At 40.0% G+C, this 20,869-nt stretch overlaps 1 protein-coding gene across 2 annotated transcripts in view; it reads left to right on the plus strand.

The window, feature by feature from the left end:
- The window catches only part of c21h8orf34 (chromosome 21 C8orf34 homolog), a 59,451-nt gene that overhangs the window by 35,324 nt on the left and 3,258 nt on the right, over nt 1-20,869 (plus strand). For both annotated transcript variants that reach the window (XM_067578464.1, XM_067578462.1), the window contains exons 8-13: nt 259-394; nt 4,512-4,597; nt 4,717-4,790; nt 12,489-12,615; nt 16,314-16,774; nt 19,879-19,975. In XM_067578464.1, coding sequence (XP_067434565.1) covers nt 259-394; nt 4,512-4,597; nt 4,717-4,790; nt 12,489-12,615; nt 16,314-16,774; nt 19,879-19,975 — 981 coding nt within the window. The remainder of the gene's footprint in view (nt 1-258; nt 395-4,511; nt 4,598-4,716; nt 4,791-12,488; nt 12,616-16,313; nt 16,775-19,878; nt 19,976-20,869) is intronic.

A 20,869-nucleotide genomic window follows, 5' to 3' on the forward strand; every position in this document is an offset into this window, starting at 1 on the left:
TTTTTTGGGGAGTTTGCAGGGTGTGTGGGTAAACACAGCAGGAGGACGGGGCTGAGAGTGTTTATTTACTGTGATGTGCTTGCTTGCTCCTTTGGCTTTAAGGAGACTGTCATCACTGTGCATCATATTGACAAGGAAGAGACCAAAGTATGATTAATGACTGTCCTTTCTCTCCCTTGTTGTCTCTCCCCTATTCTTTGGTTTCCTTCCACACCCTCTTTCTCTCCTTGTGTCTCTTTTGCTTCCTGCTCCCCTCAGAGGACCTGGATGACCTGCGGATGGAGGGTGTGATGGGGCTGGCTCCATCCGGCAGTAAGTTCAGCCAAGGACGCAGCTCCTATCAGCCCGAACCTCAGGCCAAAGTTACACTCAACATCTGCTCTAGGTGTGCCAGGTAAATGTTATCGCCTGCCCGGGCTCCAATCACCTTCTCTGTATGCTTTCCTCCTTTTCACCTTGTGCGAGCCCTAATACACGACCCCCTCTTGTTTCCCAACCTCCACTCTCCCGCCCACTCTCTCTGCGTCTGTATCAGAGGTAGCTAATCTCAAGATTCAGCGCAGAGAATAATATCATATCTTAAGTGCATTCCGGTGTTACTTGTTTTCACAAATCAGCCACGGTAGTGATAATCGTCTCCATTATCATCCTTTCTCTCTTTATCACTGTTTTTCTCTTCTGACACATTTCCTGTTCCCCCTGATCCGCAGCATCAGTCCAGCGCTCAGATTTCTGAGTTGGGTGTGATACCACAGGCAGGTGTGGGCAGGACTCTTACTTGATGCCAGTCAAAGATAAGCGGATATCTGTTCGATGAGACGCCAGGCACACATCAGCCTGTATGGCCTCCTCTGTTTGGGGTTTGGAATTTGTTTGTTTCCTTCTCGTCTTTCATTCACGCTGCTTATCAGTTTGGATGCGTGCACACGCTGTGGGACGTTTTCAGAGGTCCTGCAGGAGGAATGAATGGTATCAATGGATTTTTTTGTTAGTTATAGACTGGATGTTTTTAAGCAGCTAGTTTATACCTTTTTCTTATCGCTGAGTCCCCAGGTTAGATCAGTGGCAGAGCAAAGCCGCATCTGTATCTGGAGTCATTTTTGTCGAGATCCTGAGTTTTTTTTTCATGACTTTAAATATCATACATCTGTTCTGCTTCTCCGTCTTTCTCTCTCTTCTTCTGGTTCAGGCCAAATTCTTGCTTCGTCCTCTTTAATCTGACCACCAACTCCTTCCCGAGTTTTATTGGCGAAAGAGTCGTGGTCGTTCATAGTCATTTTTGGTGAGTGTGAGGGCCATAAACAGATTAGTAAGCTGGAAAAGTGTTGCATGCACGGTATGCCTTTTGTGCTATTTTAGAGACACGGAATTCTGAAATCAGGGGTTATGCGGAAGTTCGTGCATGCACACACAGAGATATTCATGAATTCACACATAAAACATGTGCATGCATGTCCTCGCACGCATGCACACAGAGGGCTCCTGTGAACAGAAGACAGTGAAGGCAGAGGTCACGGAGCAGTTTGGAGAGGGAGAACCCTGACACAGACTTTATACTGTGTGCATTAGCACTCTGCCTTGATGACATTCCCAGAAACACCTTTCAAACGTGGCCCAACATGGGGCCAACCTTTAAACTGACTACTCAGAAGACTTAACAGATGTGACACAGTTAGTGCGCTTGTGTTTCACACCTGCAGACAGCAATACTGTACAGATGTGTGACCTTGTATTAAGGTTTTCTCTGTCTGTCTTTGTAACATGAAGTTTTTAACTTGGATATTATTTAGTTAAGTGTAATATTAAGGTCGCAACAGATTGAGTGGATATTTTTTTGATATCATATAATTCTCACAAGAGGGTTGCTTGGCCTTGTATGAATCTGTGAACACTGCCCCAAGTTGGACAAGCATTCCTCACATACCCGTCACCCCTCAGGCAAACACATTAGAATTCTGCTCCTTTTTTTCTGCATGTGAGCTCTTATGGATCAGTGAGGTCCAGAATTCTGTACATTACACTTTTGTTAAAGCATGTACGCTGTATTCACTCTCTCTAGTTGTCTAAGCGGTCAAATGAGACTAAGCCATTTGGCTGTACTGTGTACCACCCACAGCCAAGGAGTGTCGCTTACTTTCGCACCCGTAGCGTGAAGGCGTTAACTCTGTTCCTCCTCAGCAAGCATTTATTCATTTTCAGCAGCACTTCTGAATCATTTGTGTCCAAAATCCACCTGTAATGTTCCAGGGCGTTCCAAGGAATTTGACTACAATGATACAGTAACAGCAGACTGACAAAAATAATTAAACAGAGAGGATTATATTAAAGAAGATACTGCTTGTGCTCTTTTGGGCAACATGATTGAGTCTAAATGTATTATGATTAAACACTACATGGCAGTATCACTTTTCTTTTTGAACTGGCTGACCCCAAACACAATTTCTTCCCAGCCTTGTTAGACACCTTCCTCAATCACTTTTCCTTCCTCTCTGTCCAGACAATGTCCACACCACCAAACAGTCCAGTCAGCCTGTGTGGCTCCTAACCAGCAGTGGCAGGTCAGGAAACACACTGCTTCCTTTGGCTCTCTACTGGTTGGTTGAAGTGTAAAGTGCCATGTGGCCTGTGTGTTGTGGGCATGTCTCTGTCTCTTGGGCTATAACTGTGGTCACACTAGCCTTCATCCACCTCCTTCATGCACCCGATCAGTTCTTTTAATGGCTATGGGCTCCTGCCACAAAACCTCCTGTGTGCAAACGCATCCCAGATCTCGGGCATAGTCCGAAGGATTTGGCGGTGCGGTCCAAGGAAACGGATAGATCTCCGCTAACCTCTTTCGGGCTTGTAGTTCTCATTAAATTAATTGCTTTCATATCAGGAATGTACTAAGGGAATGGTAGTCAGGACTTGCGGCTATGAGCAGCTTTTGTTCGGAGAATGGGAAGGCCTCATGATAGTCATCTTGGGTTCTTTTTAATGGTCTTATAAAGACCATTAAAGAGGATAAGAGACAAGGAGAGGGTTGTATAAAGAAGGAAAGAAATAGAATATACTTTTAAAAGCTGTGTTCTGCTTTTAACCTCGTCATAGAGGTAGAAACCAAGAGGCCCTGCGGCTATGACGGAATGCAGCCGCACCATAAAAGCATATGGATTGCTTTCCTTTGTCTTTGGCTAATGGTCGCACTGATGACATGGAAATAGCACATAGCGAAAGAATTTGGAGCTTAAGTAGTGTGTAATTACGTATAATATGTGGTATGATTTACAGTCGTTAGAAATATACTTTAGAAAAATAATTGCTGTGTTTTTATCCCCTGTGCGAATTAGTTTGTAGAAGCGTATAAATGCAGCGCATAAGCCACGTGTAACATGTTTATTTTACCAAAGAAAATGCTGTTTGTCTGCAACCCACAGTATACTTTCATATCTCAGAGAAACTTAAATCTTTTACTACCTCAAGGAGACAGCCAAATCTCTCAGACCCGCATCCATTTCAGGCCAAACAGATATCTTTGAAAAAAAAAAGCCATAAGGGCTTGGAAGGTATTATGATAAAGAACAGCAACTGAGTGATTTAAGGGAAACATTTTCACGAGGCGGAGAGAAGTTGGTTTTGAAACAAGTGAGTTGTGCACATTTTTTTAGGTTGCACCTTAAGTCTGCAACGACATTAGTTTATTATTTCATGTTGTGAACATACTACGGACTATTCCGAAATTCATTACAATGGGATGAGAAATTCTGATGAAAAGATAGCACTCTGCCTTGATGACATTCCCAGAAACACCTTTCAAACGTGGCCCAACATGGGGCCAACCTTTAAACTGACTACTCAGAAGACTTAACAGATGTGACACAGTTAGTGCGCTTGTGTTTCACACCTGCAGACAGCAATACTGTACAGATGTGTGACCTTGTATTAAGGTTTTCTCTGTCTGTCTTTGTAACATGAAGTTTTTAACTTGGATATTATTTAGTTAAGTGTAATATTAAGGTCGCAACAGATTGAGTGGATATTTTTTTGATATCATATAATTCTCACAAGAGGGTTGCTTGGCCTTGTATGAATCTGTGAACACTGCCCCAAGTTGGACAAGCATTCCTCACATACCCGTCACCCCTCAGGCAAACACATTAGAATTCTGCTCCTTTTTTTCTGCATGTGAGCTCTTATGGATCAGTGAGGTCCAGAATTCTGTACATTACACTTTTGTTACACTTTTGAAAAGATAGGATGTATGGCCCACAGCTGACCCCCATGTTCCTCCTTTTGTGGTGACGTCCCAGATTTTAGCCTTAGAAGAGATTATAAACTTGCTAAACACTTCCTCTTTGTCTCATCACCTCAGTCTGATACAGACTCGCTTGTCTTTTCACTGTCTTGCATTCAGTTTTCCAAACGTACATTGCGGTGTTGTGGCTGAAAAAAAATGCTGATTCCAGAGATTACTTAAATGCTTTTCTACCATCAGTGTGTACAGTAGTGTATGTGTTACGTGTTATCTCTAGGTTGCAGGGGGACAGTCTATCAGACAACAGATCTGAAGAAGAGCACAGGCCACACATATCTGAACAAGCTGTACCTGACATCTCATGTAAGTTGCAAAAACAGCACAATTTCATTTTGTTTTCTTTTTCTACATTTCTGTGGTCTCATCCTCTGCTGTATCCTTCTTTTCTTGTTTATGTGTGTTGCGTGTGTTGTCTGGAGCAGCTCCATTGCCCGGGGTGGACACAGCGGCAGGTCGGTTGCAGGAATGCCAGGCCGTGTCTCAAGTGTCAGGCTCTGTAAGTGTCCTCCCTACATCCATCACCAAACAATTAAGATCACTTTACAGCCATCAATTACCATGTTGCTCTCTCGTCTCGGCCTCTATTGTCTGCGAGTGAGCAAAAACCACCTCAAGCTTCTTGTTTATAGGACAAGACCCGAGCAAAACTGATCCATCTTTACTGTATGTGGGCATTTCTACTTACACAACAGTTAAATAGTGCTGAACAAGTGATACCCCAATTAGAAATCTCCCTATATCACTTTGCTTCTCTCTCAGGGCACTTGCGTGCAATCTGAAAAGAATAAATGAAAAGGATATCTAGTGACATAATGACAATTGAGGCTGATTTAGAAAGTTTATACAAAAGAGCAAAAATATTTAAAGGTTACAGGAGTGCATTCAGTTTTGTTGAATAGTTGTATTGCGTGATAACCTCACACGCTTTGGGAAAGAAATCCATAGAGGCTCAATGTGGCACACGCCAGACTCAGACATAGGCAGACACTCACATGCTGTTAATAAAGCGGCCAGCTAAGACGCCGGTACCTTTGTATAATTACCCCAAAAAAAGCCAATACCTTTTTTTTTATAATTGCCCAATCTAAGTGTTAGACAAGGCTTTTTACAGCATTTTTAAAGAAAGAAAAGGGTTTGGAGCCAAGGCATTACTCCGTGTGTGAAGCAGATGCAGAGAGGCTCCAGACTAACTGGGAGCAGACTTTAAGAGACTGAAGGCCCGGTTGAATCAAAGCCTGTAGTTGGAAGTCTGACGGACTAGGCCAAATATACTAGCCACCATCCAGAAATTAGACAAATTGTGTAGGATCAAAAAACAAACTACTCTTAATTTATCAAGTGTTACAAAATATCTGTCTTCCATATACTCATTCAGTATAATTTAAAATGCTTGACCAGCCAATATTGACATCAGACAGTGTAAAATTACTGACTGACTTATTTCTCAAAGATTTGAGCTCATTAATTCAGCTTTATTTACCTTATAACTTTCACATTCACGGAGCCTCTCATTTGTAGCTGCTTACACTAAGGGAATAAACACTCCATTTCTCCCCTACACCACATCTCCATAGGTTAAGCCCCGTCTGGCACACTTAAGAACAAGGTACTAATGTGTCCCATATGGAAACCGCAAGTGCAAACATCTCCTGTCACCTACTGTAGCTAATGTGGCTGTTTTGTGTTTAATTGCTTATGTTTGGCTCTCTTTGAAAGGCAAATGCAATTTGTAATAGCCTGTTAGTTTAACTGGTCCTTCAGGGGCTTGTGAGCCACAAACAAGAAACAGTATGGAAAAAATGTAATGTTTTTATGAGCTTATTTGAAAAAAAAAGCACAATAGTTAAAGTCATACAGTATGAAAAATACCTCCGATTGTAGTTCCTTTTTATGGAAGTCAAGAACAGCCGTGCTAGCAATTACCGGTATTTTTTTTTTAATGAAGTTATCTCAAGATCACAAGTTAATTATTTTGTTATCTCGAGAAAACGAGCTTTGTTATCTCAAGACAACAAAATAATCAACCCGTTATCACAAGAAAACAACAGGTCGTTTCCTCCTATTACTTATAATGTTTATCAGAGATCAGGAGTGCCATGCCAGCATGCATAGATGGCGTCTTGACAACTGATTTAAGCTGAAAAGGTCAGATCAAGGAGTACCCATTATTATTAACAGTACCTTCATTAATGACATCTGTGTTGCAGCCAAATGGCAGGTTGATTAACTCCTGGTCATAATATGATGGGATGTTTCATGTAGGAGAAGTACCAAACAATACCTTTCAATCATGTTCATTTTTTTAGACTTGATGAGAGAAAGGAAAGTGGGGTGGAGAGAGGGAGCAAGAACAATCATATGACAGATTTGAACCCATGTCCTTAAGGGCCACCTGAAGGCTTCTTGCGCTTGATCTAAATAGTTGAGCTATCTATGTGAGGGAGACATGGAGAGGAGAAGACAGGAATGAACAAATGAGAATGAGCTCCACCTGTGATAAATCTTGTGATAAAATATCTTGTTATCTCAAGAAATCTGCCTTTTGTTTTCTTGAGATAACGAGATAAATTAACTTGTGATCTCGAGATAACGGCATTAAAAAATAATTCCATCTTGCCATTTGCCATTCTTGGCTTCCGTACCTTTTTTAAAATGTACTTACTATTTAAAATATCTTCTGCTTCAGTACAGCGTGTTTTTTGCATTGGTAAAAAAATGTTAAATATTGTTTCTTCACTGGTTATTAGTGCTAAAGAAAAGATGTATATAACTTTTTCTAGGTTTTAAAGTTTGATGTCGTATTTTATTATCAGCACATTTCTCATATATGGCCGTTCATGAATGAAGTATGCCTTGTATTGCAGATTGCCCTGGTTTGGGGGCTGCCTCTTTTGGCTGCCTCTGCCAGCTCCTTTAGGTGATAAATGCCCCATAAAGACAAATACTTTCCGAAAGCAAAAGCCAGAGTAAATTCCCCAAGAAATTCTTCTGCAGTTTCCTTTGTAAGTGTTAAGTGATATGTATTAACCAAGTTGTATGGGTGTTACCATCATAAAATCAGCCAGAGGAAACTGTTCATTTGTATGGTAAAAATAGAATGATGCAATGCCATGTGTGTGATACAAGGCAGAGCTGTTGTGATGGTTTATTTTTGTTTCCAGGGGAAATTGGCAGAGTTTCAGCTGATACACTGTATGGCTTTTATATTTGGCACCAGTCTGCTCTCCACACCTCCACAGTGATACATGCATGGTTATCCTCTGAGAGACGCTTTGTGATTTAGAGCAGAGGTAGCTGCAGTGCAGTTTTTTTCCTCCAAAGTTTTGTTTAAGATTTCCAGATTTTCCATATTAGTGGTTTTTGCTAATTTGTCATGTATGTGTGCCCTGATTTTTGTCATAATACAACGAGTGAGGCAGAGAAGAAGGAATGGTGAAAGTGATGATTTGTTTTTGTATTGATCTTTTTGTCAACTTTAAGTTCAAGACCATTTTACTGTTTTATTTCAACTCGAAGAAAGTTGTGAGGTTTTACTTTAAGATTATTTTAATCTTGCTAATCTCTAGTCCAGAATAATAACCCCCCCTTTCTTGAGAGTGTTTCAGAGATGCAATTATTGAAGTTGCAGTTGAAATCGACATTGAAATTGACCCATGTAAACATTATATACCATTTACAATGACAAGGATAAGCCCATATAACAAGTATTCTTATTTTCAAGTTTATTAGACAGCACAGGAAACTATTTTGATTTTACTGTATATGTTTATATTGTAAAGAATAATATTAATACACTAATTAATACATTGGAAAAGTCAGAGAACTTTAAACTATTTGAGTGTATACATTCAAAAAAAAATTACAGCAAGCTCCTTTAACTGGCATAAGATTCATATGAGTAAAATGTGTATGAAAACACTTGTTTGCATTAATTCTGTGCATACATTGTCACCATTTCGTGTCATGCATCCTCAGTCTACATTTGTTCTGACAAGCACTCTCCATACTGAGACCAGATCAGTCAACTGCTACATGTATAGAAACTGCAGAATCATGACTGATTTTTAAAAAAAATTTATTTAGCAAAATTAACTGCAAAATGTCACACAAACAAAAGCAAATCACCTTTTATGAACCCAAGAAACTACTGTAACCATTTGTGTTATGGCACTTCTTTCACTCTTTGCTAAATATAGGATCTAGTTTGAAGATGAAAGGCTGTTGGTGGGCAACAGATTGTTTGTAAATGTGATTGTTGATGCAGAGCTATTCCAATCTAGCTATTGAACATTGATTTTTTGCATGCTTTACAATCCAACCACACATGAAAATTTCTTGCAGAACATACTTTATGACTTGATTACTTTCTAATTGAACTTTATGATTCCCTGAAAACATTCCTCTCATTTCCCATTTGCACTCCTTTTGGCATAACACTAAACTCCTCCGTCAGTTGGTCTTTTGTCACTGAGGGATAGACATCAGTCATATAACGTATTTTTGTCATGTATGAATAAGAGTCTAACTGTGTTATTGTCAGTATCCTGTACGCTTTTGGCTGTGCTAACTCTTGAGAACCCCGTCTACAGTCCATAAAATCCATTAAGTGATTCTGCTGTGAGCCAAAACAAGAAGAACTCATTAAAAGTTGAGTGTTACCTCTCACATCCCATATCCTCCTGTGGCTATGCAAGCTAGGAGGGGCTACAACAGTAAAACCAGTTATTTGGAAAACATACAGCATGCCGTATTTCTTACGGTTAAATTTAGTGGATCGACCCATTTGAGAATTTGACAGGAAATATAAACATTGAAATTTGTAAGTTGTTTCTCAGCCTTACCCTGCATTTCTGCCAGTAAATCAGGTGTTCTGACCCCAGAGTCTATGTTTAATGCTTGTCTGTAGCATGCATCCTTACATTTTAACATGTTTTATACAAGAAAATGATTCAATACGAGTGACCTGTGATCATTTGCTCATAACAGAGACGATCTCTCCCTGCATGTTTGAAAGGCTGATAATCCATGAAATCAGAAAAGTTGGTGTTTGGTTATACTCGATGTTCTCTACCTCATGTGCAGATCAAATCCGTATGTCCTTATGTGAGCTCCCATCTGTCAGGATGTTCTCTTCCTGACTCTTACGTCAACGCTTTTTACACCTTATTAGACGAATACTTGCTGGGCTGTAACAAATAGGTCTTTGCTTCCAATTTTCACATTTCAAGTATTTTTGAGATTAAAATCATGGTAGATTAAACTAAACTCATGAGATACAGTCTGGCTTTGTAAAGTTTAAGTGTCAATCATCCAGAATTCTTAAAAGTGCAGTTACGTTTAAGTTCTCATGATGTTTCCATCTTCTTCATTACTAGAGGAGGCGCTTTAGCATTGGATGAGTCAAACCACCAAAACCCTTTATGTAGTAGAAGCTATTGGTAAAATAGTTGCTGGATCCATAACTCTGACCCTTGAAACAGAAAAAGGTGTTTAGTGAAGCTCTAGCAGTGGCACCATTTTTGTTGTAGAACTACTTTTAATGTAATCTGTGATGCAAAAACTGTCTTGTAGAATAGCACCCATCACCCCCAGGAACAAATAGCCCCAAGTTAGGTCAGATTTCCCAGTTAAAGGCCTAAAATAATCATTTTGAAATGAGAGACGTTGCTCACCTGTATGTGTATGTGTGTGTCTGTGTATTGGTCCATATGCTTTCCTGGTCCAACCACAACAAGAGAGTCCATCAATTGTGATTTGCAAAAGCCAGTAAGGGGCTCAAACCTCCAACCCAGCCCAACCACGTTTGAGGTCTGTGACTGCATGCACACAGCCCGAACAGCTCTTGTTGTGTGCAGGGCAATGTTGGACCAAACCCCAGATTGTGGTGATTATTACCGCTGACCACACACGTATAGCTGCACACATGCAGACTATAAAATATTTAACTCTACACTTCCATCCTCTCTCTTTCTGTCTTGTTTGCTCTCAACGTGGAATCAATTTAGCAAAAAACGAGATCCATGTTTGTTAGTTGGGCAGAAGCATCACCAGAGGGTTTTTCCCTTTTCTCTTTTAGGTCTTTAACTTTTTGTCATACTGGGAGAGAGATTATACAATGTTGGTTTTGCACCACTGACATTAATATACTCGTAAGTAATTGCAAAATCATAGCAAGCCTTTATTTCGGAGATGAAAAGGCATTCCTTCTCATCTCTTTGTCTCTGTAGATTAAAGCCTCCGATCTAAGCGTTCAAAGGGGAAAAAAAGTTTTTGGGCTCAGTATTTGGGCTCATGTCATACATTGTTTCTGATAAGGACAATAGTTGCTTTAAACCACAGTGAAGGAAGAAAGCTTTTCATCATTTTCATTGTGTTTCAGTGTGCAATCGAGAAGTCACTTTTTGTTTTTGCCAACTTACTTTGTAGAGCCTTGCTGCTTTGTACATGTTTTTTTTAACATTATTTTAACATTCAGCACTATTATGACATTGTACATTCAGTCTTCTAGCTGACTCTGTAAATATGTATGACTTCACAGAGACATGATAAAACAACTGTCATATTTTGATTGTAATGCCTGTTTGTTTATTGATGTTATCTGAGGAGGTGAATTGCTTGCAGACTCAGTATATCCTGTTTGTTTGCCTGGTCATGGGACTGTACACTACTACCACCAACCGTAGCCTCCAGTCTCTGGGTTATATGGTCCTGATTACAGTATCGTCTTTCCTGCAGTGGACAGAAGAGCCTTAGGGCAGATGGTGTACTCAGGGTGTTGCTGATAAGAGTATATCTGTGTCATTGGGTCTGTAGTATTGCTTTACTATATAATGACTTACAATGTAATGAAGATTGTGAAATGTGTTTGGGAAACTTAAACTAGAAATCTGTTGGTGGCCTTGTTTGCTAGAACTGAGAGGACCTAGAGCGAGAGGAGGACAAAATGATGTCATGCTGTTGGATTTGGGGGGATACCACCAAAGAGAAAGAAATAAAGTTGGGGAGGGGATTCAGTTGTAATGTTTAACCCGCCTTGCTGCTTTATGAAGGCTGTAATTAAGGATTGGCTTGTGGATTTGTGGTTCTGCTGCCACAGAACGCCTCATGTATCTGACAGGCACAAAGATCAATGCCATAGACCCTGGGAATTATGTTCAGTCATTTATCAGAGGATAGAAACTTCATTTGTTTTTCACTATACCTCTTCTTCGGAAAAAGACTTTTCAGCCCACTCTGAATCCTGAAAATCTTAAAATGAGTAGCCTGTTATTTCCCAGGTTTGTCTTTAAAAACTGCTGGAAGACTGCACTGTGCGCATATCACCAGATCTCCCAGAGCCTTAAAATGTCTTTAGTCTGTGTCAGCACTTTGTCAAGTCAACTCTGTCTCTCATTAAAGGCTTAGCACATCAAATGATGTAAGTGCTGGCATCAGAGGTATCGTAACTTATCTAGTGTAAACCAAACTTACACGAGGTGGAATTATGGCTGACAGATTTTATTTCTCACCTGTGCTTGGAGCTCATGTGCACTTGGTCCATTGGCTTAACAGATCATCTGGCCACTTGTGTCCCATCAAAGGAATAAATAGGAGGATTAGGCATGCTGCCATTACAGGACTTGGCAAAGCCCAGTCTGTCTAACAGGTCTCTTTCCAAATCATGCACTTGGCCAGGTAGCGGTGAGAGCAACATAGACCAAAGCAGCAACTATAAGCGATCAAATCTGCCTTTTTAGAATTCCTTTTTTGGAATATGACTATCTTTATTTTTGTATAATGCCATATAGTTGGCTCGTGTTACAGTAGTTTATGAAACTATCCAAATTGGCTGATTTATTGTTCAATAAGTGCCTGTGCAAGGTTTGCTGCTGTCAGGTTCTTTGCCAAGAAGTACTAGTGTGCATTTGAGCTCCTATAGATTTACTGATAGTTATACAAAAATGTCCCGAACCACTACTGACAGCCTTGTGTCCCGCATTCACTAAACAGAGTGCAGTGCACGCTGTACGCTTTCATCTACACTTGCTGTGGTTTCTTGTGTTTTTCTAAAGCCTATAAAATAATAATTGCCTCTTTTTTCCAGGAGATATGGCTCAGATATTTCCAGCAATAGCTGACAATTATATAAAGAGTTAATTGAAGGGTCTTTCTTCTAATGTGACTTTCTCTCTTTTCTGTTCCCCTCGCTAACTAGCGTCAGGCTGTCTGGGAGGCTGATCTGAAGGCTATGAGAGGTGGGAGCTCTGTCGGGCAGACGGGCCTGCTACTGGGTGACTCCCTCTTTTCTAAAGAGCTGGAGAACATGGGCAAACAGCTTGCTGGTAGGCAGTTGTGTGTGTGTGTTGGTGGTCAGAGTCTGTATGGTGTGCATATACATCTGCTGTGCCTTTGTACATATATGAGTTTGTCTGTGTATGACTTTAATGATTAATTGTCTGGGTAAGTCATATCAGTCTACACTGTGCAAACATGCAGACACACACACACACTTTGATCTACAGAGACAAATAGAAAAATGTTACTTATGAGTAGTGGGAGGGGGAGAGTCCAGCCAAAGAATGCACTGCTGGCCAATTTTCTTGGTTAATTAAAAACTGATCTCCTTGCTAAAATGTGTCCGAACTAAATAGAAAAAGCAATTAAAATAATTTCCACATGCCACGAATTCATCTCAACTCCAACTTTGACAGATTCAATCAATAACTCCATCTCCACAGAGTCATTTGGAAGTGATTGAAGCTTGAGTCAGGGCTGGAGACTGGTTTTTGTCAGACAAAATGGAATTTGTGCGGCATTTTTAGAAATCATTCCTAATGCAGTTCAAGGCTTGTCTTTGATATTCGTGACGTCGAGGTGACTCAGGGTCTCCTTTTGTTGTCATGATGATCAAGTATGTATTCGTTTATGAATCAGATGAAAGTGGAGGCCTGAGGGAATGTCACCATTTACCATCATGTGTCACCCACTTGTATACGCATGTCTTCCCACTTTGACAGCATCACTTTGTGTAAAGACCTTGTATTCACATACCAGAGTTATTTAAAGCATATTGGTCCCACTTGGTGAACCTATTACTGTCACCCAACAATGGTCCCAGCTGCCATGGTATTCTCCGCTCATCTGCACATTTGCACTGAATACATTGGTTGCCTTAGTGCCTACAGAATAAACCGGCATGCTGTTGTGTTAACAGCACATTAACTTTTACCCCAGAGGTCCTCAGATGGCATTGATTTCTAGTTGTTTTAAACTGAGTTACTGAATATTCAGGCCGAGGGCTCCCACCAGGCGGTTTAGTGCAGCTGTTCAACAAGCTAATTCAAGCCTTTATTAGCTGCTAATACTTTCCATATTTGGATTCAGAGCCTAACTTTTCATCTTATATTGTTGCCCCAATTATGTGGTTGTGAAATCGCCCTTTGCCTGCCTTTTGTGATAAAATGAATCCACATTTATTAATTACCGCTTATTGAATTACTTTTCGCAGCACTGCTTAATTTGAATGCAGGTATGTCTAAAATAGAGTTTTACCTAATGCTATCATTCAAACAGTTTTGGAATTGCTGTCAGTATGATACCAAACAAACATTTAATTTGTTTTTAGTTTGGGGAATATGAACGTTTGTTTTCATTTAACAAAATATGTCAAACTGCATAATATAGCAGTGTTATATAAAAAACTTTGTCTGAACAAAATATGGTCCAAAGTGACAACAGTTTTCAGATTTACATTAAGAAATATCTGATTAAAGAAAAAGTAACAGTCCTAAGAATTTGTCATACTTTTCGACTCTTAGTCTGGACACATTTTGGCCAGTACTCAGTTGGCCCCAGCCCCAGTGGGACTGTGCACTTCTGCACATAGCTGTACTTAATTTATCTATCCAAGGACAATTACTTGTATATACATTTGTGTTGTAGTAGGACAGCAGATGTAATTCAGACATGTCATTAGCAGTTTTATTTATTTTCACAGGAAGGACCCAATAAAGTTTGCATGAGTTGTGATGGTTGTATTGCGTGCTGTGGCCCTGTACTTTCCCACCATATGAAACTGCTGCTTGATCAAAGACTTTAATAGATTAGATCTGTTTCCATTTTTTCATGTCTCCTTCGCTCTGTCTTTCTCTGTCTCATCCCCCACCTCGTTCTTTTTCCTTTTCTTATTACTCAAAGATTGGATCAAAACCTATCAAAGGTTTTTACCATATGGATTTTGATTCTGCCTCTTTGATCTCAAGGAGCCGTCATTTTATATCAGTGTCTGTGAAATGGCTTTTAGTATTTCTGTGTTAAACACTGTCAATTGTGCAGATCTTTTGTTAAACTAAAGCTGCTTGTCATAGACTACTCATTAATGGCAGGAAGTCAGGGGAAGCGACTGGTTTACAATAAAATCATGAGTGGAGCAACCATTTACGGAAGGGAAAAGGATTTTCACAACAAAAACATGTGGTGTTTATCATTATACTGGTAAATAACTCAAGATGAAAATATCAACTTTATGGGAACAGATCGCTAATGAACATATCCTGTTTACGATATAATAATAACATCTTGTCGTGATGGACTTTGTGTGGGTGTTTAAAGTATTTAACTGGGAAATAATCATATATGGAGCTTTAGTTTACTCCAGCTTTCCTTTTGTGTATATAGTATGTATTTCACTGTTACAGAAGATTTTTCCCTCAGCACAAGGAAGACTTTGTTGTCTGTTTTTCATGCAGACCATCAACCTAATAACAATGCTTCTTTATTATTACATCCTGCAGTCCTGTCACTGCCACACACTGAACACCCTACAGAGTTAATTATCTTCTAGCTTATAGTCAGTCAGGCCGAGAAGGGCCAAGCTGTAACCTGCACCTTTAGTTTTCCCTCTTGTTATTTAGAGAGTAACATGTGTACAATATATTAAGGTTAAAGCAACACAGACACGATGTCAGGCAGTACACATGCAAGGTTATTGAACACATGGGTGAGGTACTAAGCTGTATGTGCTCTGCGTTGTATCTCACTATAAAGGTCGACCTCCATACAATCAGAGCTGATTAAGCACAGAAACAACAATCTCCTTATGCATGTCAGAGAATTAAATGTATTAGATCCCTGCAGGATGGTGTGCAAAACAGTCTGCAATAGATTTTAAACCAGCTAAGTAATGTCCCAAAGCTGCATTGAGAGTAGTGCTGCAGACGTTTTCAGTTTTGCATATTAAATGAATATTTGTCAGTGAAAAGGAGCATGTGTTTAACATTTTTGCACGGAAAAATGTTGTTTGTATAGTAGAAGGCACTATTTGCTCGAAAACAAGGAAGTCAGGGTTTATGAAATACTTGTCAAGCTTCCTTTTGTTATTTATTTAACGTCACACATATACAGTTTTCCAGAAATACTCGCTTCTGATGAGTCACTCCTGAAATTATCCCTCTCAAATGATAACTTCCAGACTGGTTTGTTGAATCCGTGATTGCCAAGATCTTGAACAAAAGCATAAAAACGTGGAAAAAATGATCCAGATGTTGATCACAGAAGTTGGCCGCGTCACTTCTTTCACAAACAAAAATGTTTTTGAGACTACCAGCGAGGCAAATAAATGTGTTTTTGTCAGGAACACGAGAAAAAAATGACCGGGCTGTGCTTACTGTATATCAACTTGGAACCTTTTCTGACAGAGGGAGCTGGATCCACCACAATTTACAGGGTCTATAAATATTGTCATCATTGCCCAGAAGAAGGATTAAACTAAGCAGTCTCGCCCACTTTAATGCTCAGTAAAGTTTTTGAATCATCAGTCTTGTATGATACTAACCTCATAACAACACCCTGAGAATGTGTAATAAAAAATTAAGTCAGTTACTATTAGTGGAATCATATAACATTCATATTTAAATGTGTGGGAAAAAGGAGTTTAATGAGGAGACCAATTCACTCCTTCAAGCTCTGTAGCTGCTGACTCTTAGGTTTCAAGTATGAAATCTGGATGTTTACCTGAATTATCTCCTTTTTTTTCCTCCAGAGGTTGAGAAGGACTTGGCCAAGCTGGCAGAAGTAGGGAAAATGACCACTCGGAGCACCAGTAATCCGCACAGTAGTCTGCTCCATACCCCCCTGCGTCACAGAACACTACCCGACACACTTCCTCTGCCCAGCCTGGTGTCCAGGCCCCAGTCTCCAGCTGGCAGCCTCTCTGGCAAGCCTTGTGGTGTGGGCCTCCCCCTGCTCAGCCCGAAGTCCTCCTCCCTGGTCATGGGTCGGACTCAGTCTCCCAGAACCCCCGGTAGGCCCCTAACCCCAAATAGTTTACTGACACGCTCCACCTTTAACACTGGAGCTCAAAAAGAGGTGACCTTCAGGAGGTCGCGGAGCCGCCCTGTGACGCCCACAAGTCAGCCCACACATCCCCGACCACTGCTCACCCCTCCTGGACTCAGCACTACAGACAGCCTTGGAGCCAGCCTACGGGCCTACTTGTCTGAGGTAAGACTCCAAGCTAAAATATATGCTATTGTCATCAAAAACACTTTTTTCTCATGTTAAGCAATAATGCATAGTTGTCGGGCAAAGTTGCATTGTGGCAGGTGACATTTTGGTCACTTTATCAGTACTATACCATAGAAAATAAAAAAAGAGAAACTGAAAATAATGTGTTGAGTGTCAGTGCTGTTTGAGTTAGGGTTAAATGAGAGAACCATGTCTGTCCATTAACACATGAAGCTACAGTCGGGAAACTATTAGCTTACTTTAGCATAGAGACTGGAAACACGTGGAAATGGCTCTCCTTAAAGGTAAAGTCAGCAATTTTAATTCAATATACTTTTTGTCAAATTCAGCGCATATCTCCTCATGGTCTGCTAGCTGTTTGTTCTGTGTGTGCATTGAAAAAAATCTGGTGTCCATACACAGCACTGGCTTTGTAAATGGGCACGTAAACACTGGCTTGGAGCGACCCTCACAACACTACTCAAGCCAATCAGCAGTAGGGGGGTGTTTGTGCTCGTGGACAGGAGGAAGTCATCAGAGCAGCTGTCTGTGTGAGGACATGACAGTCTCCCGTCTCCAGCACCCGTTGAATGGTGAGGGAGGACTTGCAAAATGGAGAGAGAGGTCATGGACAATTCACACACTGAATCTGAAACAGTCTCATGGAGAAGTCTGTTTCTGTCATGTTTAATCTGAGCAGACAGCTGTTAAAATTACACAAATATCATGTGTTTTGAACTTATTAACCGTATCAATGAGTCAATAAATACAAACATTGTCAATTTCTTCTTGTGGAGCCGACATGCAAACTATTTTGGTTCAGTAAATTTCTGCTGTCAGTCAGCCTGATGAAGGCAATTTGGCCGGCCGCAATCCTCTCAGTTCCCCAGGAGCTGCAGCTGACAGATGGCTGCTTCTGTGGACAGAGACGCTTAACGTAGGTCAAGAGAGAAGTGGGGAAGCCGCAGAGAGGCAGAGCGTGTGGACGGATTGTTGTGCTCACGAGACAATTTTTTTTTCCACCCGTGATAATGTGTGAGAGGAACAGAAGTGACTCAACAGCTGACGCATCGCTCTGGATTCCACCATGTTTCTCTTTTGGTTGGTGCCTTGGCAATGCGTGTTCTTGAATTTTGGGGGGCGGAGCTTCTGAAGGAGCACGAAGGGAGGGCGGAATTTGTTTGGGTGTTTAGTTCAAATATCAACAATCTTTCCCCAGAATGACTGACTCTACCTTTAATATATCCATGGGAAACAACTTGCCTCGATCTGTCCAAACTTTTTTTTAAAATCCACCTACTCGCACCTCTCAAGATTATATCTCATTTGTTTAATCAGTACAAAAACTAGCTTGTAAATGTGCTAAAGTGTATGTGCCGGATTATTTCTTGGCTGGGCACAGTGACTTCCTGGAGTGTCCACTGGTTGCCTGGTAAATTTGTGGTGACAACAAGACCACTGTGCCCCGCTGAGATGTAGTCCTGCACATAAACCTGTAAAACCACAAACTGTCATCTTTACACTTTGGTTTTCATACATTTTTGTTTGCCTTCGACACAGCCAAGCTAGCTGTGTCCTCTGGCTTCCAGTCTTTATGCTAAGCTAAGCTAAGTTAAGCTAATTGTCTCCTGGCTGTAGCTTCATATTTAATAGACATATATGAGAGTGCTGTATTATAATTCAACTCTCAGTAAGAAAAGAAAGCAAATAAGTGTAGACCAAATGAGCATATTTACCAAAATGTCAAACTATTCCTTTAATGGACACAGTATCTTCCGTGGCCATGGTGTAAAATCAAATTCTACATTATATTTTAGCTATTTATTTTGTAATATATATCTAACAATGAAAAAGATCAGTCACACCCACAGTTTATAAAACATGGGGTAAAATGGTCATAAACTTTGGGTCATGGACTTGAAAATCACTCCAACTTTATTGTAATGTTTTATAATGGTTAGAGTGAACTTGTGTGCTGAGCGTCAAATAGGCTCAATGCCCAAGTAAAATTGGCTGTAGAACATGAGTCTTTACAGAGAGAGATTGAGTGAGAGCACAAGAACACACAATATCACACATGTGCATTCCCTCACAAACACACATGCTTCGTGTGGGGTTTAGTGGAGAGTCATGGAGGTCTGTACAGTAGGATATCATTTCATTGTGGAAAAATGAGTCTGGCATGAAAGGGGACCTTTCAATGGGAATTCTTTCTTATATTCCTTTCATGATCTACTTAACAGCAGCGCTGTTAAATATGAGACCTTTTTTTGAAGGTTTTATTAATGGTGGGCAGGAATTTTGCAGTCCCTCTGTATATTCTCTGACAGTTACGCTAGTTGACACCTAGTGAGATTATCCAAAACACCAGTGCACCCAATCTGCTTTTATTAAGCACCTACTGTAGGCCCCAAAAGAAGCCTGGTTATGGAGTTGGTGAATCCTGAATTTATTTAAATCCTGGATTTAAATTTAAATAAAGGATGTAAATTGTGATTTTCTTGTCTCTCTGTAACTTGTGTAGCCATTTAAAGAAATGGGGGCCATTATTTTTGCACTGAAATATAAGAAGACGTAAAAGTATTTTGTAGAGATCATAGAGCAATTTATTTGTCCAGGCTTTGCCCTGAGGACTTTCTTAGGTGCACATAAGAAAATAAAAACGGCTTTAGTACCACCATGTCTGATGTGTGTGAGTTGATTGAGGTATATTGTGCAATATCATTTTTCGACTTGTTGCTCCTTTTATTGGGGTCACTCCAACTTTCCATGTAATATGATTAGAGCCTTAAATAGGGTGGAAAGAACACATATGTCTTTGAATGTCAAGACATTTCACTGTAATATCAGTAGATCTATAATCTAAAATTTCTAAGGGAGATCTTTCAGCTGGATTGAATACATTTTAACATTTGTTTTTTGTTCATTCTCTACAGTTCCTTGAATAAGACATGTGCTTTATACAGAGGGATGAACAGATGGAAAACTTAACAGTCTGATTAAAATTAATTTCTCTGTACTTGTTTTTCATCTCTATTTATCTTCTGTTATCTACACAGAATATGCATTACCCCAATCTTTTCTTCTCTTTGGCATTTCAGGATGAGTTTTACCAGCAATTACAGGCCATTCGACAGCCTTGGCATATTCCCAGTGACACAGACAGTGACATCCTGGAGCCACCTGAACAGGACAAGAGTAAGTGACCTACCTACTCTTCCTTCCTTCTATCTTTTGTTTCTTTTTAAACTTCTACATTCATTATTTATCATGTTCTAATTCAGATTCATTTTTTACTCAATAGAACAAGCTGAATCCACAGTTCCCAAATTTGACAAATTGCTAATGTTTTTACCTTGCCACAGCTTTTTTCTTTGTAGGATGTGTGGTTCATTTCATTACTGTAATGCCACATTACCACAGTGAGTGACTAATGTATTAAAGTGGCAATAGATCTATTAAAAAGTGAAGATTAATGTGCAAGTGTTCCTTGTAAAATTCTGAGATGAAGGATAAAAGCTGACACATGAAAATTTCTGCAATTGGGTGAAATCCTAGAGTGGTTCACAGGGGGGAAAAGGTTTCCATGTAAAATTTCCTTGCCTGGCATCATGCAAGAGATATATCTCTATCGAGATTCAGTCGATAGACAAGAATGGCTCTTCCTTGAATGTTGTAAATCCAGTCATAGTAGTGGTCTGGCTGGGAGACAGACACTACTATATTATATATTACTCAGGCTTTGAACATGACAGAATTAGATCAGACCTCCTTGAATGGCCTGGTCCATAAATCACATGAATGTATGTGGCAGTATGATCTGGCTTGCCAGAATGAAACTAAGAGTAGTTTTCAATTCACAGAGGTCCACTAACAACCTGTAAAATTTATGCTCTCTTAATACTGGTCAACATATGGTGAAACGTCTCTTATCCTATGAGATGTTTGTAAGAATTTATACTATAGCTGGACCAAAGGAAAACTAACCTCTGTAAACATTACATATTTCTGCAGGACAAGTAGTTTTTAGGGCCTGCTGTGTGAATGGAACGTGACTTATAGTATTCCAACCTCATTTCATTAAACCTTTAG

The sequence above is a fragment of the Thunnus thynnus genome, chromosome 21 (genome assembly GCF_963924715.1).
Source record: "Thunnus thynnus chromosome 21, fThuThy2.1, whole genome shotgun sequence".
Taxonomy (NCBI): domain Eukaryota; kingdom Metazoa; phylum Chordata; class Actinopteri; order Scombriformes; family Scombridae; genus Thunnus; species Thunnus thynnus.